General features: G+C 38.8%; 2 protein-coding genes across 2 annotated transcripts; both read right to left on the bottom strand.

The window, feature by feature from the left end:
• Positions 1 to 16,676: 16,676 nt before the first annotated feature.
• Positions 16,677 to 18,180, bottom strand: LOC121522774 (gamma-crystallin B-like). Its single transcript, XM_041807421.1, has 3 exons — positions 18,163 to 18,180; positions 17,675 to 17,917; positions 16,677 to 16,949 (listed from the first exon to the last, which is right to left on the bottom strand). Exons 1-3 carry the CDS (start codon positions 18,178 to 18,180, stop codon positions 16,677 to 16,679), a joined length of 534 nt encoding a protein of 177 aa, XP_041663355.1.
• A 5,813-nt stretch (positions 18,181 to 23,993) lies between these two features.
• On the bottom strand, positions 23,994 to 24,711 carry crygs4 (crystallin, gamma S4). Its single transcript, XM_041807629.1, has 3 exons — positions 24,703 to 24,711; positions 24,360 to 24,602; positions 23,994 to 24,266 (listed from the first exon to the last, which is right to left on the bottom strand). Exons 1-3 carry the CDS (start codon positions 24,709 to 24,711, stop codon positions 23,994 to 23,996), a joined length of 525 nt encoding a protein of 174 aa, XP_041663563.1.
• Positions 24,712 to 26,251: the final 1,540 nt, after the last annotated feature.

Raw genomic sequence — 26,251 nt, 5'->3', positions numbered from 1 at the left:
AGTCTTTCAAGACACAGAAAACTAACGGGGAAGAAGAGATCAATAAGTGTCACTGCATGGTTGTTCCCTACTTGTCTGGGGTATCAGAAAAACTAAGGATCTTCCAGAAATGTTCAGACCCACCAACACACTGAGACAGAGGCTGGTTCCTCTAAGGACAAAACATCCAGTAACAAACAAAGTAAAGAGGTGTATGCCATCAAAGTCAGAGGGATGCAAGGACTCGTATCGGAAAACCCAAATAACTCTAACACAAACCTGTAGCCGAAGACAGGAGAGCCAACTTATCTGGTCACTTACATCAAAAGGGTACAGGACATTCCTTTGAGGACAGCAACGAATATTGGCCAGAGAAGATTACTGGTTTATGGAAGGTGTCAAGGAGACCATCTTTGTCAAGCTGGAACCATCTTTGAACAGAGGCGGCTATACAATGCAGCCTTGGATTTCTTTGGACAGCAATCTAAACAACACTTTTACACTGGATCACAGGACCCAACAGCATGCAGCCCACCTGAAAAGGCCCAGGAGGATGCACCCTCAGGGGAAACTTGGTCAACAACTCTGCTAACAACTCTCAGATGACCACCCAGATCATTAGCTTGTGAACAGTCAACAGAGGTTGTATTTTCTGAATCCGGCCCCAGTTACCTTGGATCTGATGAACCCTTTTGGAGGAGAGGAGAAATGTCTTCTACAACCTCAATCAAGTCCAGGTGCCTCCTTGACCAAGATATGGATAACAACCTGGATGAATGAGAACCTATACAGATTGATGATAACAAACATTATGAGATGCAGACTTACAAAACCTCCTGTTTTGTCCTCTCTGGTCCATTTTTGGCTCCAGCTTGGTGGGGTGCTTCATCTGCAAACACTCCAGGTCCAAATAAAGGTCCCAGCAGGTCGGCGTGAGGGCGAGTGACACGCTGTGAAGGTGTGAGCTGAGCATGTGTGTTTGAATGACAGGTGTGTGAAGGATGCTGTTTGTGAGGAGACATGGGCACAGAGCCACATCACAGCAACACGACCTCTCAGCACGTCGTCTCTAAGAGGATGAGAGGGTGACGAGAGACTGAGAGTGAATTTATCTCAGCCAGCTGCAGCAGAGTCTCTGTCTGCAGAAGCTAACAACCATAACCAATAAACCATCATTTTTCTTATTACTCAAAAAAACACCCAGTGGAGCGAAGGGATGAACCAATGTGAAATTTCAAAGATTATTGATCTCCAGAATATGTTTTTAGATGTTACTAAATAATCAGTATGCTAATTTGAAACAAATGTCTGCTGAATAATCCCTAAAGACACACTTTTTCTGCTGTTTTTTCTGTCCTATTCTTATCAATACTCCTTTAGTTGCTGCAATCTCTCAAAAAAACAATAACATAATTAATTGATAAATTATTTAAAGGTTGAATAGTATAATAGTTTGCTTTGCAAGCCTGGATTGGGGGATTTTCTGCCATTTTTCTTTGCAAATCCTCTCAAACTCAGTTTGGACAGGGACCATGGATGGACTGCTATTTTCAGGTCTCTCCAGAGATGTTTGATAGGGTTCAGATCAGGGCTCTGCCTGGGCCACTCACAGAGTCATCCTGTATTGTCTTGGCTGTGGTCTTAAGGTCATTGTCATGTTGGAAGATGAACCTTCGGCCCAGTCTGAGGTCCTGAGCGCTGTGGAACAGGGTTTCATTGAGGATATCTCTGTAAATTGATCACAAACTGAAGAGATGGATAATACGAATGTTAACCAAAGAGCCCAGAACGACTTCCAAAGAGACTAGAGGGTACATTAGTGCATCAGTGGTACATTAGTGTCAGAACGCACTATCCATCGCTGTTTGAACCAAAGTGGGCTTAATGGAAGATGACTGAGGAGGACTCCACTGTTGAAAGCAAATCATAAAAACGCCAGACTGGAATTTACCAAAATGCATATTGGCATGCCACAAAGCTTCTGGGAGAATGTTCTTTGGTCAGATGTGACAAACATGAGCATTTTGGACAGTCACATCAGCTTCATGTTCACAGATAAAAAAAAAAATGAAGCATACAAAGAAAAGTAGATTGTAGCTACTGTAAAACATGGAGGAGGCTCGGTTATGTTCTGGGGCTGCTTTGCTGCATTTAGCACAGGGGTCTTGAGTCTGTGCAGGGTACAATAAAATCTAGACACTATCAAGGTATTCTGAGGCGTAATGTGCTGCCCAGTGTCATGGCTAAGAGCAAAACATTGGACTATTCTGAAGTGGCTTTCTATGAGCCCTGATCTAGATCCTTTTGAACATCTGTGGAAGGAGCTGAAACATGACTTCACTTCACTTTCACCGGGCTGTATCTGGGAGATGGCCTGGGGTAACAGCCTCTGCAAAGAACTATGAAAAGAGAGAAACTTCCTCTGGTATTATGTCCATTTCTTCTGCTCTTCTATGGTATTTATGTAGGCATATTTAACTTGTTTTTTGGGGTAATATATTCTTTTTTGAATATAATAGTCCCACAGTTTGACCATCACTCTATGGGATGTAAACAGCATCTGAACTGCCTGATCCCAGTTCTCCTCTATTTTAAACCCCTCTGTATATTTTCTTTAATGTGTTTGACTTTGTTTCTGCTCGTCTGTATGTTCCTGTCTCTTCTCTTTCTCTCTACATGCACTCATCCCTCCTCTCCCATCCATCCATCGCTGCCATACAAGGTAACTCCAGCAGCCAGAAACAACATTCTTTTCCTGGGATTACCATCGTTCCTCTCCGCCTCTGAGACTAATCATACCCACACGAGTTATAAATAACCAAGCGAGAGGAAATGAGGGGCTCCGAGGGAAGACGTCCTGGAGCAGAAATGTTTAAAGTCCCGACCTCCTGAAGAAATGCAGGACGTTAATTCAAGTCATAAAGAATCATAAAACATGGACATAAAACAGGAGGCTCTTTGGATTGGTAGAGTCGGTTTAAAAACAATACTCACAGCTGTAAATCAATGCGTTTGACTGTAATCATTGTTACAGGAAAACAAAAAAGACTCCAGGCTGATGACAAAGATCAATAAAACAAGGCCTACAACACAAGAAATCTTAACTAATCAATATGACATCTATTTCTTTTGGGAATGTTTTAATTGAACTGTAAATCTATTAAAAATGTCAATATTTAAGTGTGTTTATTCCCATGTATTCCTGCAGTGATGCTGATTCAGTCAGTGAGACAATTACTTATTGATTTCAGAACGTTATCAATATTTTCCTTAAGTCAATCTTGACTCTTAATACCTTAACAGTGAACCTTAAGTATAAATAACTAAGACATTTCAAAAAAGGAGAGTGACTTTTTCCCACAAATCATAGGAAGTGCATCTATGCAAAAGGAGTCCATTTCTGCTGGGCTTTCGTTACAGAGATACCTCTTTTTGCACGAACATACATTTCAGATCGACAACACCCTCTTGTGCTAATAAAAAACAATCTTCATTAGCCTGACAGGATTCAGAAAAAGTTTAAGAAGTTGGTTGTTTATATTTCAAGGATTCCTAAATAATCCTAAATTAATCCTCAAATTAGGATTATATTTTTGGATTCAGTGCAACAAGCGCACTGGCCAGCTATGAGTTGCGCTTGCAACTTTGTCGCTCAGTTCTCCCTTGCCACACATAGCATCCATTATTCTCGTGCTGTTAGATCAAGCTAGCAAGTGTAGGGCAAAGGATGATGGGTACTCAAGGGCCGATGCCAACTGTAGTTCCCACTTCATTTTATTCTGCTCAACTAAAAAACTGCGCTTTTTGCCCTGAAGACCTACCGTTTAAGACCGTGACATGTCCACAAAGACATTGAGATGCTTCTGCCAGGTAGATACCACAAAATTAACACTACCGTTACTTACTGTTACTGTCTACTGGTTATTAAAATGAAATGTCATACACACAAACCTTGCACCCTGAGTCTGATCTGTTTATTTTCTATTCACTGTAAAAATTCACAGAATGAGGCAAACTTGTCTCGAGCGGCAAAGACAAAAAGAAGTGTCCTTGATAAACTCCTTGAAATAGAAAACTCTTGGTCCAACCATCCTGTTAGAGCCATTCATATACTTTGTTTTGGCATGAGATCATTTTTAGTGCTGTGCCAGGTTTGACAGAGAGATCGCAACTTTTAAAGTCAGTCTCTTTGTTACTTAGCTGTGAGTACAATTTTGTCCATTTAGAGCCTTGGTTCCCAACCTGGGGTCCAGGACCCCCCAGGGGGGGCGCAAGGCTTTGTCTGCTCTGAGGCTGCCAAAAATAGGTTTGCAAATATTGACTTCAACCATGATAAAGCAGTTATAAAGTAGTTCATACAAAGTTCTTTTGTTAAGAAAAGTATGCATGGACCTTTTTTTAGGGTTTTTTCAGTGGAACAGTTAAAATCTATGTTGATTTTTGGCAGCAATGTGTCACTATTTCTTCTCTCTTGGGTCCTAGGGGGGCTCTGCTTTTCTGAGGAGCATGTAGGGGGGGCTCCAAGGAAAAATAGTTGGGGAACACTGATTTAGAGGGTGCCTGGAGGGCACTATTTAATTAGAAGGCACAAAAAAGGTCAATTTGTTAAATATGTCCACTTAGAGGTAAAATAGGGGGCACTTTGTCCGTTTTTGAACACTTACAGAGCACAAAGGAGTGCACGTTGTCAAATTTGCCCCTGAAGTTCTGCCTGTAGGGCACTTTGTCGTGTTTATGTACCGTAGGGGTATCCAGGTGGGCACATTTGTGTGATTTTCTAACATTAGGCCACTAAGCAGGTGTATTCCCCCCTCTGATTGCATAAGTGGTGTTAGTGGATGAATATGGAAGGCTGCTTGTGTGCATGGCGATTTAGGCCTGATTTTGCAGCAGTACTTTCCATCCACTGTCATGTCTCTTCTCACTCCTTCTTTGCAAAACCTGCACTGTAATCTTTTGATCTTGAAGGATTGATTGCACAAGCTGAATTCATTTGACTTTGTGTAGTTTGTTGTTCAAAAGTTCAAACCAAGTTGGGAAAGAAGAGTGTTCGGTGTTCTGCACCTTTTACATGGAACAATTTGCAGACTGAATTTAAACTGCAAAACTTGACTCTGAATGTTTTTAAATCCCTAATGAAAACTCATGAATCCAAATGGTCTGTGTGCCACTGTTTTAGCTGATGTTTTATCATTACAGTGTTCATTCTCTATTTTGTTCATGTTTAAGTGTTGTTAATTTCTGAGACGATCTGTTGCTGCCCTTCTTGGGCAGGTCTCCCTTGAAAAAGAGATCTCAGATTACAATTGGACTAACCTAGTTAAATAAATAAATAACTGCTGCATATTAATAATCAGCTCTGAACCAAATATAATTCACTCAGTTGGCAATGGTTTCCTGTACACCCACAAGCAGGAAATATAGTGGAGGGACCTGGAATCAGCCACTGCAGAGTAGTATTTGGGCGGAGTATGGCAGACCAACATGGAAACACAAGTGCACAAGCATGTAGTGCATGTGAGGCCATTGGCCCAAGGCCACCCATAAGGGAGGGAAAAGGAGAGAGCTTTCTGGGGCCTGTCACATGGTGCTGTCAACATGCTCCATTGTAACATTAAGCTTTGACAACCATGTGTGTTTTTTAATCTAAATAACCAACCTTATTAAAGGAAACAATGATACAATGTGTATCCATTGTTTTCTTGGCAAAATCAAGCATGTTTCAATGTGTACACCTCTTCTCAAAACATAAAATTGGTCGTGATAACAGCATGTATGAGCACATTGAACTTAACCATTTGGCCAGTAGAGTCAGACTACATGCCGAGCCTGTAAACAGGATGTTTTAATTTAAATTGATGCTTTTTTTTTTAGAATAAATCATGGTCAATATAATTTAGCTTTACTGACAAAGAAATGACAAAAAACACCCTCTATAATGTCAAAGCTATAACAGATTTCTCCAAAGTAATTTCAATCAAATAATGTAAAATAAGTGACTTCATAAATATTCACCCCCTTTAACGTGAATGACCTAATTCAACAGAGGTTCAGTCAGTTGATGCTAGTAGTCTCACAATCAGTGAAATGGGGATCACCTGAGTGCAGTGATGTGTCTTAGGTGATGTCATATAAAGACACCTGTGTCTGGAAGGTCCAATCACTGGTTATCAGTATTCATGGCTACCATTACACCATGAAGACAAAAGAACACTCCAAGTAACTGAGAGAACCGGTTATTGAAAAGTATAAGCCCGGAAATGAATACAACAAGATTTCCAAGACTCTGAACATCCCCCAGAGTTCAGTGAAATCCATCATCAAAAATAGACGGAATATGGCACATGTGTAAATTCTGGTGAAGTGGTTGTATGCAGAGAGACTCTGTATCCAACCACTGTTGCCGAGGTTCTTCACCAGTCAAAGCTTTATGGGAGAGTGGCAAAGAGAAAGCCACTGCTGAAGAAAACTCAGATTTTCTGATGAGACCAAAATGAAGCTTTGAGGACATCAGATAAGACAACAAACAATGCACATCAGCTCAAACACAAAATGCCCACTGTGAAGCACAATGCTGGCAGCATCATGCTGTGAGGATGTTTCTCAGCAGCCAATCTTGGAGGGCTCGTAAAGGTAGAGGTTCTAATGAATGCAGAAAAATATAGGAAAATCCTGGTGGACAATCTTATTCAGTCTGCAAGAGGATTATGGCTTGGGAGAAGATTTATTTTCTAGTAAGGCAATGACCTGAAGCATACAGAGAAAGCTACACAGAAATGGTTCAAAGACAGCAAAGTTATTCTAGAGAGGCAGAGTCAAAGCCCAGACCTCAATCCGAAAGAAAATTTGTGTCTGGACTTGAAAAGGGCTTTTCATGCCCGATCCCCATGCAACCTGACAGAGCTTGAGCGGTTTAGCAAAGAATTAAGTAAAATTGCAGCGTCCAGTTGTGCAAGCATGACATAGACCTATCCACACAGATTCAGTGCTGTGATTGCAGCCAAAGGTATTTCATGTTTTTATTTAGTTGCTTGTTTATTTAGTTATAACTTTGGAGAAATCTGTTTTTTACTTAGCCATTAAGGAGGATTTTTACCTTTTTCCCCAAAAAAATCCAAATAATATTGACTATGATTGATCTATAAAATCATTACAGGAACAGTTAAAAAGGAAGTAACAGGTAGCCATGAAGTTATCAGTAATGGTCCTAATCTAGCACACATAATATGATATTACTAAATCCCATCCTGGGAGGGCCCATTCACTGGGCTTTTCAGGGGCCAAGCGGTTTCTGTGGACAGTCCTGCACAGGCTAGAGGTATAAACCAAGAGAAACCAAGAGTTGAATTCAAGTCCCCAGGGCAAAAAAGCTTGACTGCAGTTCCTGACGTCCTCCACAAGAGGGTGCACACTGGCCCAATGATATGTGTACCTCTCTGTGAAACCCCTCACTCTCTCTCTCTCCCCTTCCTCCCTCTGAAAGCTGCGGTAAACAAAGAGGCTTTGGGGGTGAACGACCCCAGCTGGTGGAACCTGCTGGCTGGAATCTCTTTGTATTACTGAGGGGGGGGCGGGGGAGTCACAGTGTTGTTCCAGTGAGCCAGGCGTCAGCACTAATAGCAGCTGGCACGCTCCCGTCTCTTACTGACAAATCCCACTGAGTCATCAGCACGCTGCAGCCCTTTGTCTGCAGGTTTAGCTGAGCTCTGTGACCTCTGAGCTGTTCTCCTGTCGGCTCACTGTCAGAGGACTGTCTGAACCGCGGAAAGAGGACAGAGATTCTGTTGAAAACTTTAGTTTTTAATGTGGCTGAAGACTTCTGCACACTAATGAATCACACAGAAACCCAAATCACAATCTAACTTTAATTTCCTCTTTATTTGACACGTTGCAACAAGTTAAAGCATGTATTAGTAGAGGTGGAAAGAGTAGAAGAGCACTAAACTGGAGTTAAAGTACTGTAAAATTGGTTAAAATTTACTTTAGTAGAAGTTAAATTACTGGTCTGCAAATCTACTCAAGCAAAAGTAAAAAGTAAGAAATTTAAAGATCACTTAAAATACTGAGAACTAGTGATACAGAAAAATATATTTCCTTCATTAAGAGAATATAAATCCCCAACCAGGTTGTTCAGGTAAAGTCACATCTTTTTAATAAAGCGAAATACAGCCCCTGTTTTCAGATGTGATGGAATCATGCTCTCTCTTTGTGCTACTGACTGTCCTGTTGTCAAAGCCAAACTACTGGACAGTTTCATGTCACACAACCCAACCCCCTGGCCATCTGTGCTCAGAATATCCAGCCATCTAAAGTACATTTTCTATCTGTTTTTTTTTTTATCAAAAGTATTGAAATTCTACATTTTTATAACTAAATTCACAGTCACTCAGAAACATTCAACAAAATAACATTAATTCAAAACAGCATTCTGGGTAAAATACATACAGGAATAGATAAATCTGCTATATAACTGAAAATGAAGAGTTATGTCAACATATTCAGAAAATACAAATATAAAATAAATTAAATATTTTAAAAAACAAGAACAACACAATGGACCAACCATTTGAGAAATCGTTGATATTTCAGACATCATCCTATTTACTTTCACGAAAGGCACTCAAGCTGCAAAACAAGTCCTTGATTATTTTGTGGTATCCATGGTTTCATCATCTCTGTCTGATCCCAGTTGTCTCTTCATAAAATTTAAAAAACAAGACCACTACTCATTAAAAACTCCTTAAAGCCTGAAAACACAAAATAAAGCCAGAAAATTCTAATTTTTTGGAAGTGAAATGTTTATTTGACTTTCTACTGAAATCCAAAAAAAAAAAAAAAAAAAAAATTCCATAAAATTTATATTTTTTGTATATCATTTGATACTTTAGGTGTTTTTGATTACTGATAATCCACTTGAGGGCATTTTTATCATTTTTCAGATTGTATTCAGAAGATTTTTTTTTTTTTTTAGTAATTTATGATTATATTGATTAGATAAAAGTATCATTAAGGTATTTACCAAATATGCAACAACAGGCTTTAAGGGGTTAAAATCCTCAACCTTACATTCTTCAGTCTACATTTGTTTACTTCTGCTTTAAATCATATGGGTATGAATGTAATAAACAGAGTTATGTGTACATAACATCATTAAAAGATTCAGAGAATCTGGAGACCCAGGACTGTTAAGTGACAAGATTGGGACAACATTCCTCTCCCAAACCTCCAGAACCTGGTCACCTTACTTCCCAGACGTTTACAAACTGTTAACAGAAGAGAGGATGCACAATGGTAAACACAGCCCTGTCCCTATTTTTTCGAGGTGTGTTGCTGCCATCACTTTTAAAATGAGCAAATATGTCTCATGAAATGTTAAAATGTCTCAGTTTCAACATCTGATGTGTTGTTTGAGTTCTTTTGTGTATAAAATAAGAGTCTATGAGATTTGACCATCATTGACACAGTGTTCAAACTTTTGCAGGATTGGGGTTGTATTTCTTATTCTTGGTATTTAGGTGCAAAAGTATTTCAGCTGTGATATTTCATATTTTTGCTGAAAGATTTATTAAGCTAAAAGAGAAGCTCTATAAAATAAATTACTTGCCGACTGACTGACCATAGCACTGTGTCAGGTCTTAGATTTGTGCAATCTATCTCCTGTTTCCCTCCCAAATCTACCTGCATCTCCCAGTCCTTAGCACCCTTTAGCTGGCCTGACACATGCCTGCCTACAGCCCTACCTCCTTTAACTTTCTCTCCCTCACAAACTGAACAGTCCTCTCTTCCTGATTACATCCTGCATTCATCTACTGCCTTCTGTTTTCAATTGTGCTGCTAAACTTTTCAAAACCCAGCCATGTCTCCATGTATATCTGCCTTGTGACAAACTGATCTTCAGTGTTGGGCAAGCTACTTAAAAAATGTAGTGCAGAAATGTAGCAAGTTAAGCTACGCTACTTTCAAGCTATTTTCAGCGATTGTTTTTTATTATCACTATTATCGTTATTTTTATTATTCTAAACTTTTTTGTCAATGCTGATTATGTATGTAAAATTCTGCTCTGTTGAAGAACGTGAGCTTTATTGTGTTAAGGTGAGGTAAATACTTTGACAGCTGCTGTTTTGTGTTTAAATCATTAACTTTATCATCTTTTTCCTTATTTTTAGTCTTTCATGTTAACCTGGCTCCCTCAGATCAGCACCTTTACCTGCCTAATAACATCACCATCACGTCCTCCTCTGACTGGTCTGAAATGGACAAATAACAAAGGAAGAAAAGCTTTATGAAAGACCTGGTGCAAGTAAATGTGTACCTTTAAAAAGAACTGCAGTACATTTTTGAGGCACAAATCATTTACTTTGATATTGTTCATTTTCTGCTAGAATACCTTCGGCTCGCCTGCAGCTGATTAGGTAACTTGACTTTTCATAATCACTTTAGTAAGGAATAACAAGAAACATTTCATTAAGGTGTGTTTTTAAAGCTCAGTGGGGTTATTTATCCATTATCCAGCAGTTTAGGATAATTAAGACTAACTCTGACTTTATATGCTTAAAAACGAATAAGCCGACTATACATATAGCCTATGCACTATGCATCCATTATTTTCATATGATAAAGTATTTTATTCTAATTTGAACAATTCTTTATAATGGAGAAGTTTACATACTGTAGAGGCATATGTTTTTTTTTAAACATGTTACTATTATGTCAGTACATGTTTGAATGCAGGACTACTCTGGACATTGTATCTTTATTCTTACATCAATCATCTTGACCCTTTTTCTACCACTTAATTGATATTATGTAAAACTTTACCTATAATAACCTGTCTTTGGCAATATATAAACTCCCAGTTGGAGTTTAAAGTCATTTTCAAGGCAATATTTCCCTCTGCATCATTATCTAATCACTGTAATATTGAATTTAATTAGTGCTGCTCCCTTTTTCCTCTGTTATAGTGTTGATAAAGATACATGCTCGTTCTCTAAATGGTCTTAAGAATCACACAGCTCTGATCTCACTTTATCAATATGATCAGAACGCTACATTATAGCAAGTCAAAACAAACTTAAGCAAACGAGGCAGAGGATGAAACCACTCCAAACATGGACAAATATTATAGTTAGTAGGAGTAAAGTATGCAGAAGTCATTATATTTCAAGTTTATGTGTGTTCTCAAGCCTTAGCCACACATCTACTCTTCATCCACATCAGAGGGTTCCAGGTAGTAGACTGATCCCATGTAAAAAAAACTTTGGGCTCCAGCTCCCCAAGAATGACCTGACCTGACAGCTGGACTGAGGTCATAAGTTCGGTCATGAAACAAAAGCCCAGAATGCACTCGCAGAGGTTAACTTCAGGGAGTTTGTTATGTTATTTTAACAGGGATTCACCTGTGTTACCCTCAAGGTAGCTCATACTTGAGGCAGCAGGGATTACACTGTCTTGCACATTAGACAGTGATGTCATCACCGTCACGCAGAAGTACAGAGTAGACATGTCCGTGTGTCAGCTGTCATCTTTTCTTCATCCTTATTAGATTGACTTTAGACAGTAACAGAGAGCTCAGCTGCATTCTGCTGCTCTCCCACTTTGTTGGGAGGAAAATGTAGCTCTTTAGACACTACCACACTGCTTGATGGAAAAAATCAGCCAACTTACTGAAAAGCAATTTGATTCAGAAAATAACTACTGCCCAACACTGCTGATCTCACAACCAGTCAAAATGTGCCTCAAAGTTGCTGTCCCTGAGCACGACGGACATGATGTTCCTTGTCAACCAGCATTTTCGGTTCAGGGGCGATGGTAGGGCATCATAAGCAGCCTAACAAGAATTTGACCTGACTATGCTCCATGCACCAGAGGTCCCTCCAACTAAATTCTGTCTTCATTAAACTTTCCCAATTCATCCACTGCCCCTGCTTAGTCTGAGCCACAGCCTTAGTACACATTACTACTCCCTCCTGTCTACATACTTGCTCCACTACCAGCCTCCTTCAATCTTTAGAACCTGCTGTGTTTCATGTCGGGTTGCCTGAGCCAAGCCCCCCGGTCTAGTTATGCAATTAATGACACTACATAAGCCAAGGTAGCTAAGCTAGCTTTAGAAACGTGAGCTTAGCAAACATAGCCGAAGCTAACATAGCTATGTAGCTAATGTAGCTTCTTTGTGAGCCTAGCCTTTGCTGCATAGCTAACAGAGCTAAGTAAGTTATGCTTGTTTCATTAGAGTGATTTCATTAAGGACAAGCTTTTTTCCTGTAAGTAGACTCAGCTTTATTAAATGTTTTTTAATCAGGTTTTGCAGGTCCGGTTTTGATCTTTAAAATTTTGGAGCGTGCCTCCAAGTCCAAGGTCATGGTTCACCGCCGGAAAACACTGGATTCCTTCCTCCAGGGTGGGGAGTGAATCCTTGCCCCAAGTGAAGGAGTTCAAGTATCTCGAGGTCTTGTTTACGAGTCAGGGTAGAAGGGAGCATGAGATTAACAGGTGGTGCAACATCAGCAGTCTTGCAGGCGCTGTCCCAGACCGTTGCGGTGAAGAGGGAGCTGAGCCAGAAGATGAAGCTTTCAACTTACCGGTCCATTTATGTTCCAACCCTCACGCATGGTCATGAACTCTGGATAATGACCAAAAGAATGAGATCACAGGTTCAAGCAAGGTTCATGAGATTCCTCAGGAGGGTGTCTGGGCTCAGCCTTAGTGATAGGGTGAGGAGTTTGGACATCTGGAGGATCTCAAAGTAGAGCTGCTGCTCCTTCACATCTAAAGGAGCCAGCTGAGGTACTCCTGGGTGCCTCCCTGTGGAAGTTTTACAGGCATGTTCAACTGGGAGGAGACCCCAGGGCAGACCCAGAACTTGCTGGAGGGATTAGGGTATATATCCCATTTGGCCTGGGAGTGGTCTCCTCCTTACCCTAACCCTAAATGGAAGTTTAATCCAATTTTATTAAAAATGTTTTAGTGTGTATTTCCAGTCTTACAGAGACAGCACCTCAGATGAACAGTCATGAGAGCTGCTGTCAGAGATGTATGTCGGCAGCCAGACCCCCTCAAAATACAGGAAAAGTTTCTAATGTATGATTTAGTACGCAGACAACATTCAACTCATTAATTTAGCCTTAACCCACAGCTTGGTCGTGTCAATTGTCTGTCATTATCCATCATTTTAAGTCAAAGACTCACCACTCTGATCAAAAGCTTAAAACAGAGACACTTATGTCACATAGTGAATCAACTGCGTTACTGAGCTATAGTTGAGAAATTAAATCTGCATGGAGCACACTTCAGGCATAACTCCTTTATTAAGGTTTTCTTTATGAGCTGTGAACATGTTAAATACCAGTGATCTGCTGCTGTAAGCTGTAAGAGTCTCATTCATTTTGGAAAGAAATCTCTTAAACAACAGCAAAAGATGAGTTATTGGTCATTTGGATCAAACTTGTGCATAAAATGTAACATTGGCTTAGGGCAGTATTTTAAACAGTCAGCTATAAATCATATAGTCGAAAAGGTGACCTCAAAGAGAGGAGATTAAACCTCTAGACATGATTTAGCCTGGGTAGACTCATAACTTTGTTTTGGTTAAAGTGTGAGCAGACTGCAGGCTGAATTATTTTTTGATTTCTCCATCTCTTTACAGATGGAAATGATTACCATCTTCACTCTTTTAAATATTGACTGTTAATGAAGTCTCACTGGATCTGCTGTCTACGGAAGAGTACTAGGGCCACTGAAAAAAAAATAAAGTCAGAATTCTGACTTTAATCTCAGAATTCTGACTTTAATCTCAGAATTCTGACTTTTTTCTCACAACTGAAAAAAAAAATTTTGTCTCAAAATTTTTTTTTCAGTGGCCCTAATACTCTTCCGTAGCTGTCTAATTTATCCAACATCTTAAACAGAAAAAATATTCTGTGGCTCACTGTTGTAGACTATAAAATGGTCTGATTTTGTTTAAAGGTAATTTAGACAGACTTAATTGACTTCAATCATTGGGGAACAGTTAACTTGAGAATTCTGCCTTAAAACTCATAAAATAAAAGTTTTAAAGCTTTAAATCTTCTACTGGAGGACCCTCAGACATCCCACGGGTTGCTGAAGTAAATCCTAAATGGGTTAAACCAGAAATAAAAATGTGTTGAAATCTAAAGCAAAGTGCAGGTTGGACAAGTAGAGGTGGACTAAGAAGGGAAGAAGGGACAAGCAAGGACAAATGTTCCCTATTATAAACTAATGTTTAGTGATTTTATTAGGAAGTGTGATGTCTTAAATATTGATTGGGCCAGCTCATCTAAAAAAAATCTATGAGACCTTAAATAACAATGCTGAAGGTGGCTTACCTATATCTAAATATGTTTGTCCTGATTAATGTGCCTGACAGTTAAAAACGTCCAGGACAAAGTCTTGTATATCCGAGATACTGTTTGGCTGATTCTGCTTAAACCCCAGCTCTGATGGTCTCTCTTGTTCTTGTTTTAATTGATGGCATGTTTCCATCTTGTTTTCCTTCCATGTTTTTAGTCACTGAAGGTAAATTGTTTGTTCATTGTTTTTTTTTTTTTTTTTTAACTTTTACTCACTGCATTTTTACTGATCCAAGTAACATTCATATCTTATATCTTATTTTCACTGAGGACCCCCATCTTGTCATGTTGATTTTCATCTTACTTAACGTTACAGCATTGTCTTTATGAGCAAATAAATCTCTTGTGTTTAGATGAAAAAGCTAAAGATGCACATATTTAGATCAGGGAAAATAAAACTATTTTCACAGTATAAAAGTATAAAAGGTTGTTTTTTTAAAACTTAAATTTAATTTGTATTTTGTATTTGCAGAACGAAACAAAACAAACAGAATGCAAAACTTGGTATCAGAAAACTTATTTTAGTCGTCTGTTCTCTTCACGCTTAAGGGATTTAAAGTCAGTCCACTTTCTCTGTTTGCAGGAACTTGAATCTTTTCAAAGCCTTACAGCATGTGTACATTTATCCATATCATGCAGTTCTGCACTAATGTCTAACCCCTGTCTCTGAGTGAGGTCCTTCCTTACACTAGATTCTTATTATAGCGTTCTTTGATGCAGTGTTAACTTCATCGACTAAAGCTATGACTAAAAATGTTCGTCAACAGCCTTTTTTCCATGACAAAACTAGACTAAGACTAACAAAAATGGGTCTGTGATGACTGAAACTGATAAAAAAGTAAGTTTAGTTTTTGTCAAGAAGACTAAAACTTGACTACTAAATGTAACGTAGACATTCAAAATCCATGATATTTCTCCGCTGTGAGTAAATCTGTCAAAAACAATGCATCTATAGCTATCCTGCCTCTCAGCTGTATAAAGCAGGATTCCCAGGTTTGGCAGAGTGCAGAGAACACATTAACATGACTTGGTACCAGATTTAGGCAAGAAAATAAATGCTTGGATGAAAAGTAAAGACTAATATGTGAGGACTTGTTAAGACTAAAACTAGACTAAAATGTTTTTTGAGTTTTCGTTGACTAAACTAGACTAAAACTAAAAAGAGTAGAAATGATTAAGATGTGACTAAAACTAAAAGACATTACATCAAAATACTAAGACTAAAATTAAAAATAGCTGCCAAAATTAACACTGCTTTGATGCCACTAGAAGTATTTCAACCAAGTATTGATGTTTGCTTTGTATGTTTTCTTGTGTTAGTCATGCAGTTCATATCTTTATATGACTTTCATTCCTTGAAATCAGTGATACTCAAAGCATACATTTTTTTCTGATGACTTGTAGCTCTTTTCAGTATTACCTTGAAAAGTTATCCCCCCTTTATGTTATCTGAATATTTTCATTAGATGTGTTCAAGACCAAACACGCAAGATAGATATCACTTGACTTTGTACATTTGCTTTACTACAGATTTTTGAAGAGGAGATTTCTGTAGGTTGAGGTCTCAATTAGCAGCTGTGTGAAGGAAGAAGTCGTGAATTTTTTACCAATCATCTTAATTTTGGTCAACTATGTCAGACCCATGAAAGTGTATTAATTTTTGTTTAATTTCTTCTGGATGAATGTCAAGTTTGTCGAAGACAAATTTGATTTGCGACATTTTGACCTTGGTTTTGTGATTTATCTTATATTCTAGAGATGATTTTTGTGTTTACTGCAATGGTCAGTGCTGTTTTTGACACTATGATGGATAGGTTTGAGCATGCTCTATCCTAAAAGTTTACTAGTCAAAGTCAGAAACAAGTTTAACAGTTAGTACCTCAACAGATCTTATGTGGAAATATTTAAATGTCATAATGTCCTCTAAAACACTGAGAAAGTTTAAAGTTTTTTTTCCTGTGCAAAGCATTGACTGTTAAAGTAGAACAAAAGCACAGAAATGAAAAAACAAATTGCAGTCAGAAACATGATCTTTTTGTGGTTGGTGCAGCTTTATTCTTTCATTTTTATAGCATTGAAATCTTAGCGTCTCCTCAGTGCTCATGCAAAAGCCAAAATAAATTCATTCTTACATTATTTTCTATTAAGCAGCTGAATGAAAGTATCACACTGGGAGCGATTCAGATCAATAATCGGCACAACATTTCCTCAGAAAAAACAGCAACCAAATACGAAATCAGAACATGTAGCAATGAACATACTTTGCACAACTCTTTTATTTCATCTTCAAACAACAACTATGTGAAACACCAACTAAAGGCAGACTTTTTAGAAGCTGTGAACACGGCGGAAGGAGCCCACGTTGGGGTTCATGGCGGCCCACTCGGTGTAGCGGCGGTACTCTCCCCTCTCCAGCAGGTACTGGCGGCCGCGGTAGTTGGGAAGCTCGTAGAAGACCCAGGCGCCGTCTTTCACCTGAGCGGAGTAGATCTCGTTGAAGTGCCAGTGATCGGGCAGGCTGCTCTCGTCCTCAGTGCACTCCATCATCTGACCACCGAAGTCAGGACGCTCGTAGATGCGGATAACGGAGGTGCCGGAAACCTGAAAGACAGAGACCAGGGTTTAGACAACTGTTGCACAAGAGGTGATGCATGATTTAGCCTGTTAGAAGATTAGTATGTCTACAATGTGTATTATTATGGGAGCCGTTTTTGTTGGGATGGATCACCTAGAGTGGATAGGGTAGAGCTGAGAACACCCTCTGAATTTGAGGTACACAAACACAACCACTAAGCTATCACTCGATTACTGGCTCCACTTATTTTGGAGATATTTGTAATCATAAATAGCAAAGGAATACTGAAACTTTTAAAACCTGTCCCAATCTCAATGCTGACTTTAAAGCTGCAATAATTGCAATTTACAAACTTGAAACTCCAAAGCAACTTGATATGGTATGATAATGACTGGATCCTTAAGACCAAGGGTTGCACCATGAGCTGAAGAAACAAAGATATTCTTTTGAATCCATCATGGTAAGACTTTGCATGTCTTGTATCTGTTTAGTTCATGTTTAGAGAAATCTCACTTATCAGCCAAATGCCAAATGTCTAAACCTAAGGTGTACTATCACTAACAAATGCAAGGAAAGCCAGGATATTGTCGGAAAGTATTATGCAACTTTGCAAGTACTAAATGTGATCTAGCTTTTCTGTTTTTATAGAGCTGGTCTTAGTTTCCCCCTAACATGTTTTTTTTCTTTTCAAACCAGGCTAAATGGTTTAAACATCAATGCCAAATATTTGGAGGGCTCTGGTGTAACTTACGTAGCGGATCAGCCTGCAGGACCTGACACTGTCGTTGTAGCCCATCCAGCGCTGGTAGTCGGGGTACTCTCCTCTGACCAGGATGTACTGGTAGCCCAGATAGTTTGGCCTCTCGTACAGGACCCAGGCACCGCTCTCAACACGGATTGAGTTGCAGCGACTGAAGTGGATGTTCAGCTCAGGGCAGTCGCTAGTGCACTCATAGTAGCGTCCCTGGAAGTTTTTGTCCTCGTAGAACACGATCTGGAGGAGGAAATGGACATGATGATAATCATTTAAACAGCAATGAAACACATTACAAAAACAGTGCACAACATGATTTAGCTCTAAGAGCAGAGACCCTGCATATCTGATAAAAGCATAAATATACAACTAACATCTTCACAAGAAATGATGACAGCTTATCCCTAGAACAAGTATTGACTTTATGTTTCCTGAAAAGTAAAATCCATCAAAAAGTAAGAAGTATCATTTCCTTGTCTCCCTACCTTTCCAGCACGGTCCATGTTAAGGCCTTTAGATCAAGTTTTGATAACTTGTTAATTCACCTCTCAGGTACACAATATTCCCTGCAGACCTGCTCCAGACTTATATATACAGAGTCTGTGGTCACACTGAAGGGCTCTGCCAGGACCATCATTGTGATTTTAATTGCCTCAGCATTTATATCTGCACAAAGGCTGATGCTGCAATTGTTTTAAATAATGCTGGGCTTTATACGGTGTTTACTCATGACTAGAGCCGCTGACCTTTTTATCTGCCTGATTCCAGAAACGATTTTTATCGATCCAATTAAACTGTCTCCTCTGCAGCTGATACTGACACTGTGGGCTGAAGTTGGCTTTTGGCCACATGAAGCTCTGCTCCAGGTTTTAACATCCATGTAGCAGAGGACAGGTGTATTCATGGTGCCATGCTCCACCCTCTCTTTACATCCACACCTGGGTCAGCTGACCTATAGATGTAAGCTGACTGTTGGATGGAAGGTTCAGTTTCTGTGCATATGTTAACCACTTAATGTACAGACAGGAAGAACATCTTTGATTATTACTGGTGGGGATTTTAGCTGCACAAGTAGAGAAAAATCTGAAAGTCCACTAAACAATCCATCAGATATTATAATAGCTGTTTATTTTGGGAGCCAGTTTATTTGAATGTTAAAGAAAATATGACATCGCTTTCTCTTTTGGCTTGCACACAATCCGGTCATTACTGTTGCCCTGAACTTTTTTGCCCCCTTGCCACTTTGGCCAGCATTTCCGCTCTTGCCACAACTTTATTGTTGTGAAATTATGTGTCAGATGATTAATGTTGACTAGATCTACAACCCTTTCATACACAAATGACCAGTGTACTTTCTAACTTTCAAGGCTTTTCTCACATCGAACTCTGCAGAAAACACAAGTTGACTCCCAAAACACCTCTGGCCTCTACCACCTAGCCCTACCCCCGTGTTTTGGGGTAGAACATCCCAATTGTTGTTGGACTGGAGAGGTGGGGAACCAAACTTCAAGCCAAGTGTCATCTCCCAGAATCCCCTTTGAATCATCAGCAAGATTTGAACATCATGACAACAATCTAATATTATTTGTTTTTTCAAAGCATTATAGGACTTTTGTTTTTGACCAAGCATTTTTGTAGTAGAAATGCCCAGTATGTACATACATGCAGTGGCAACTAATGAAGTATCATGAACTTGAAGCGTTGTCCCATTTCATAGGGGAAGATTTCACCATGACCCTTTTGACTCTGTTTCAGTGAGAAAGGAGGCACTTGAAAGCAAGGGGAGGGGTAAGAGTTAGACGCAACTGAGCTTATGTTTGCAGAATTTATAAGGAAAGACTTCATGTTCTTTACTTCAAGAACAAAGCAGTTTATTTTCAGTAAAAGGAGAACTCTCAGGTGATGGTTTAGCTCAGGTGGTTGAACAGGTGCCTCAAGACCTCAAGGCACTGGTTGTAGAATTGACTCCCAATCCAGGCGTTGTTTGGCGCATGTCTTCCCTGCTCACTCATCCCATATTTCCTGTCTCTCTTCAGTTTTCCTATCAAATAAAGGCCATGAGCCCAAGACTTAATACATACACAATCAAAGGAGTACTCTTGCAGATATCTTTTACATGCAAGTTTTACCAAACTTAAGGCTATTAAATAGAACTTTTAATATATCTTGGTTTTAAAATTTGCAAGGACAACTTCTATACAGGAGTGAGTGAGGAGCCATGAATCATTACACTAATATATAGGAGTTTTATGACTGTTTTTTGGACTGTACTCTGGAAAGACTGTTCAGCCGTATTCTGAGAAAGAGCTAAACAACTCTGAAAGTCACTCAAAGAATTCAGAATGAAAGGATCATAGTGTCACAAAAGAAAAAAACAGATCAAGCTTTTATGTTGAAAAGCATACCATAGATGTTTCTGAACTTTGCTTTTAAGGCCTAGGTCTTGACAGGTGGGATGCCTATGGCCATAACAGGGTACTTAAACTCTTTGAGGCCTATCTCTAAGTTAATAAAAAATGTTAGTTCATTATATGAGTAAGTTCAGACCCAACACTGGTGCTCATAAGAGTTGTTGTGTGGTTTGTGCTCATAAACTTGAGCTGCAAGAACGATCAACAGGCCCTCACACCTTTGCTGATGTGAGGGTTCAGCACATGTTGATTTTTTACACTTACCAACAAAATCAGAATCACTTATCTTCCGTTTCCACCAGGCATTTTTCAACCAAGTTTCATGGTTGTATTTGCGGTTTGAGCCCAGGGCTCAGGGCTTTTTGAATAAGTTCTTTAGTATCATTAAACAAAATTTCAGCTGAACTGGATGAACCCACTGATGGGGGTTAGTCCCCAGGACCACTGGAAATTGCCCATACAAAATGTTGCTAATTCATTCTAAACTGCAGGTTTTCTGGTTGAGTTAGGGTATGGGCCAAGAGTCTTTTTTGCACATTCATCAAGATGCATACCAAATGTCATATCTCTAGGTGAATAAAACCTCTAAGGGAGCTGTTTTTGAAACCTTCTAGAGGGTACTGTTGAGCCATTTTATACAAGTCTGTCATGCATCCACCAAATAATATTTTTTTTCCCTGGGTCTAAAGTACATGCCATTTTGAGGATTTTTTTTTTTTTTATGGCATGTTAATCTTCTAAAAATGTGATTCTTTTGGATCAAGAAAGAATAATAATATTGCCCTGCATTTCAATAGGATACTCATCTCTCAGTGTTCTGCCCCTAAATCAACATAAAACTCTGCATGTCTACCTTGAAAGTGATATTCTGAGCTGTGGTGTGCCATAAGGATCTGTCTTTGGTCCTATATTATTTCAACCATAAGGTCATGTAAATAAAAGTTAGCAAATTAGAAGTTTTTAGTTTTTTGTATAACTTTATTTTGTCTTGTGCTACATCACAATAAAACAGAAAGTAGCACATGTGTTTCTACTGTTCAAGAGTTTCAGTCATTTTGTCTTTTGAACATTTGCTGCACTTTTTAAAATTTCTGATTTAAAAAAATGGCATGTTTTTTATTGTTGTGAATTGTGAGCTATATAGTCTAATTGTCTAAATAGGTCCATCTAACTTCTTAGAACTATAAGATTTGAGAAACAACTCAGGAAAATAGCATCTCCTTTTCTGTGATGTGCCTCAGGGATCTGTATTGATCCCTTATAATTTGCTTTGTATATGCATTCCTAATCAAATTGTTTTCTTTGATAAAACCCAAGCAAAATAGGTCTCTACACACTTGCTAATTTCTATTAAGATCTTACCAAAAGATCTTAATAGAAATTAGCAAGTAAATGTAAGAAAATATCATTATCGTAGTCAACATATGCATATATCCTTATTGTTGCCCCAAAGCAATCACAGCCTCACACTCTTCCTGGATGGGCCCTAATTTCAGGTTAAGAACCACGATCATGCTATCAGCAGATTTAAAAGGATCTTATGCCACTATGTGCTGATTACACTCTGATGTATGTGTCTATCTGCCAAACTGGAAGAAAGGACTGGATAGTTGAATTTCTAAAGACCTGATTATTGCTTCAGATTGCATAGTTTCCAAGATTGCTGAGTTTATTGGGCCACCTTTCTCAGTTGTGAACTCCAGCATGACAATTCTTGGTGACAAACTGAATCGGGCCATTTCAATAAGGTATTCTCCTACAATCAACAGCTAAACCGAAACACAGCTGCAAGCTAGAATGGCTGGTATGTCACATATTTTATTCTGTCCATGAGTTTTTAAAGTAGACAAGATTCATTTTCAGGTTCTGGGTCAAGTTGTTCAAGGCTGATTTGGTGGATTCTTGGAAAAGAATGTTCAAAAGTAAAAAAAAAAAAAAAAGGACCATAAAAATGGATAAAGTTTGGTAATCCCCTGTTTTTTTTTTTATTTTTTTTAATTCAAATCAAACCTGTAGTTTGTGATGATTTACAGTATGTGGTACAAAAAGGTTCATCCTTATTCAAGAAAAGGAATGCATTCAGATTTGGTTTTAATACAGAAGGGCTATATAAACCCCACTTTTTTTTACCACAATTGTGATACTTTAGACATTTTTTGCATAATATTCCCTTTAATTGTTATCATAACATATACTGTGGTGTTGTTAAACAGAATTTTTACCATGGGAAGTATTTCCCTATGTACCTGTAAACATAAATAATAAATGATTCAGGGCAGGCAAATGAATTTTATGTATTTGACTTGGACAACATCACATCACCCCAGTTTTAGCTTACCTACACTGGCTCCATATATGTTTCAGAGCTGATTTTAGGATTTTTCTCATTACTTTTAAAGCATTTAAGGGTCTGACTCCAAGGTAGAACTTTAACCCCCTACAAGCTAGGCCACAGCCTCAGATCCTCAGGTGGGGGCCTCATGTCCATTCAAATTTTCTACTTCTTCCTCAAACATCATCAAGCTTTTATGTCTCCTCTTCTCTACTTTTATGTTTGGTTTGATTGTAATAGCCTCTATCTTAACTTCTCCTATTAACTTTAGAGCTTTAACCCCCTCTCTCCTCTTTTACTGTTTTAAACATTTTGCTGTTACATCTGTATTACCTGATTACAATTATTATTGTTGTTTTACAGTTTATAGGTTTCTAATTGTTGTAGGGTTGTTCGGATTTATTAATCTCTCCACATTTGAATTGTTTTTATTCTATTCTTACTGTCTGGATTTCTGTTCTTATGTGCCTGCTGGGTTATTATGATGTTTGGATTCATTATTGGCTGAATCATTAATGGGTTCTTCTGCTGTTGGGGTTTTGTCTTTTTTGTTGTATTATAATGCTTTGTCTTAATTGTGATTCTGCTTACTGTCAACGCACCTCTGTTTTAAAGGTAAAAATTGTTGTTGTTATTATTATTATTATTATTATTAATAATAATATTATAAAAACTAGATCAGTGGTTTTCAAAATGTGTGGTACATCCCCCATGGGGGGCGCCAGAGGACTTCACATACATACATAACACATAATCCAGAAACAAACAGATCTGTTCAGCGAACTGCTGCAATGTTTGGAACAAAATGCAAGGAACTTTAGTAAATACTGAAAGAGAGGGGACATCCTGGAGTGAGCTGTAGACGGAGGAAGCAGTATCAAAACCATTTAAAGTTTTGATCTTTCTAGATTTTTCCGGCTGATGTTTCATGGCCACACTGCTGTGATTTGCTAAGAGATGCAAATAAACGAAGGCATCGGTGAGTGCAGGTTTTCCGCATTGGTCAAAAGTCAGTCCACCTTGTAGGCTGACGATCTGCAGTAATTCCTTTCCTCAGTACAGCCCTGCATCAACTATATATGCCCATCAGAGATGTGGACTTACTGTACCCACTAAATTAGAGGTAAGCAAAATATATACAGTGTGAGCTGTTAAGTGTGTTTTTTAAGATATGTTTAACTTATAATAATGACAGTAAACAGCTTAAATCAGCCCTGTTATATGACTTATGCTGGTCAGTTTTAAGGACTGTTTTATCCAAGCTTAAAGAAATATATAAATAGGAAAGATCTCTTAAAAGATGCATGAAATATGGGGGGATTGGTGTAATATGATGGGAGAACAGCATGCATTTTGTTATCTCAGGGGAGTCTTGACCCCTATACTAGATGCATGTTTTAACATAATTTAATCTAGTGTGGGGATATGCTGGTAAAAGAAGCAATTAACTGCACTTGTAATGACTTTGTTTTCCTTTTTAATGCCTTATTCTTATGAACTGAATGAACCTTCACACAGTCATTAAAAAAGCATCCAAGAAATTTAATACAACTCTTCACAATACAGGGAGCTTTCACAGCGGTATGATTCTTCTGATGGAGCCTACGAGTGCCTTCAGAGCTCCCCATTCTGAGAAATTTGGGTAATCTCCTTTCTCCAGCAGATACTGGCGACCACTGTAGTTAGGATGCTCAAAGAAAACCCAAGAGCCCCCTAGAACCTTGCAGGACTGCACTTCTTGTCGATTCCATCTATCCTGGACGGACTTCATGTTTTCTGTCAGCTCAAAGGACTGCCCGCCAAAGTTTGGCCGATCAAACAGCCTGAGTCTGTGCGGCCCTTTGGCCTGAAACCAAAACAGCAGAAGAAATGAATTTAATTCAGTGATAAGGAAGGTAAACTGTAATTTTTTCATGTTCCTGTTTGTTTCGTGACTTACGCCTTTGATGATCCTGCAGGATCTGACACAGTCATTGAAGCCCATCCAGCGATGATAGTCATTGTACTCCCCAGGACCAATTACATACTGGTAGCCCATGAAGTTGTTGCGCTCATACAAAACCCACCAGCCACCCTCTACCCTGACTGAGTTGCATCGGCGGATGTAGCCATGCAAGTCTGCTGAGTCACCTTTGCAGGAATAGGACTTTCCCTGAAAGTCCCGGTCCTCATAGAACACTATCTGGAAAGAAAAGAAGCAAAGATTACTAACTCTTAAATGTCATTCATTTCAAATATTTCTAAAACCTACAAGAACACATTCAGTAATATTTAATCCTCACCTTCTCCATGTGTGGCGTTTAATGTACTAGATGCAGTAACTAACACAGTACTTTTTATAGATGGCACAGACAATACTACCAAATGCATGCTTAGCTGTGCGTGCAACCGTTATTACAATTCAAATATCATCCAGAGTTTCCCCATTGTTCTTACTCTCTGGATTGCCGTTCCACACACAATGGTTGTTTAGCAGTGCCAAATATATCTATACCACTGCTCAGTAAAAAATGTTGCTATAAATACATCCTTTATGTAATTTTATGTATAGGTCTTGTGTGAGCTACAAACTGCTGACAGTTGTAACAACTAATATGCCAATTTTTCTTCTCTGACATACCAGCGGGCTGTATAAGTATCACCATCAAGCACACTCAGAGAAGTGTGACATCACTGAGCATGCACCCCTCCAAATAATCACCCTGTTCATTTAATTGTCAGACTTTTGGAAATATGCATTCATGACACTGTGGGTGCATCCATTTTCAGTTGTGTAAAACAGTTCAGCTGTTTGGTACCTTGAGTATTGGGCTGGGATGGAGAAGAACAAGACACAACCACCATCCCTTATCAGCCACAACATCATTACATCTATGCTGCTATTGGATTTGATTGTTAGCCATAATGTCAGAATCATTCAAGGTAGACTTACCAGTTCTCAAAAGGATGTGAAAGGATGATGTCCAGGGATGTAACCTTATCAAAATTTCACAGTATGTTAATACCTTGTTTACAAGTCCACAGTAGGGTATTTATCATGGTATTAAAAATTTGCAGATTTGTTTCACATGTTAAACTGGAAAACCTCCCATAGACTGTGTCTGGGAAAGGGCAGAGTCTCTGAAAAAAGAACTGGGAGGGTAATTAGATGAACGCTCTGTCTGTCATATTTTTACGGGCCAATCAGAGAAACAAAACATGTGATGTCATAGGTGTATGCCGCTACCGAGATGTACACTCATAGAGAACTGCATAACGCAAACCATGGCGACTGTAGACATGTCAGTACATAAATAGAACTTAATGCTGTTCTTTGCTCTTCTTTCAACGAAGAAATGTTGTCAAGTTCAGTTAAAACTGAGCAGCATCTTATAGCAGCATCCATGCTAATCTCTTCCGCCATAATTGCACCGGCCTCTTGTTGCTGCTTGCTTGCGCCATGACTCCACCACGCCAGAAAGTACTGCCTCTTACTTCTGATTGGTCCCATCACTTTCTTATAGGGCCCGTCTATTCAGATGGGAGCTTTGCAAGATGGATTCACCAGTGAGAAACACGGAAATGGGCAATTCCATCTGCTTTGCAAGATTATAATTTAGATACATTGTGCTCAAATCTTTAAGTTTCAGACCCTAACTGATCAACACCACTACTACCAACTGGGGCTGTAAATGCAAAAGTTTCTATTGTTGCAATGGCAATTCATCACAGCCTTTCATTGCATTTTTAAAAATTCCATTATTTTGCATATTAGAACTGTTTTTGTTTCATTTTGAATTTTTTCTACCGTCCTAAACTACTCTTAAACGACTTTCTGTCTGTATATAAACC

Source organism: Cheilinus undulatus, linkage group 15 (assembly GCF_018320785.1).
Source record: "Cheilinus undulatus linkage group 15, ASM1832078v1, whole genome shotgun sequence".
Lineage (NCBI taxonomy): Eukaryota > Metazoa > Chordata > Actinopteri > Labriformes > Labridae > Cheilinus > Cheilinus undulatus.
The sequence above is the reverse complement of the archived record's forward strand: the minus strand, read 5'-3'. Positions and strand labels throughout refer to the sequence as shown.

Coding starts and splice junctions, on each gene's coding strand:
- LOC121522774 (XM_041807421.1), bottom strand. Junction 16,950..17,674: donor CCTGCAGGCTGATCCGCTAC/GTAAGTTACACC, acceptor TCTGTCTTTCAG/GTTTCCGGCACCTCCGTTAT.
- crygs4 (XM_041807629.1), bottom strand. Junction 24,267..24,359: donor CCTGCAGGATCATCAAAGGC/GTAAGTCACGAA, acceptor TTTTGGTTTCAG/GCCAAAGGGCCGCACAGACT.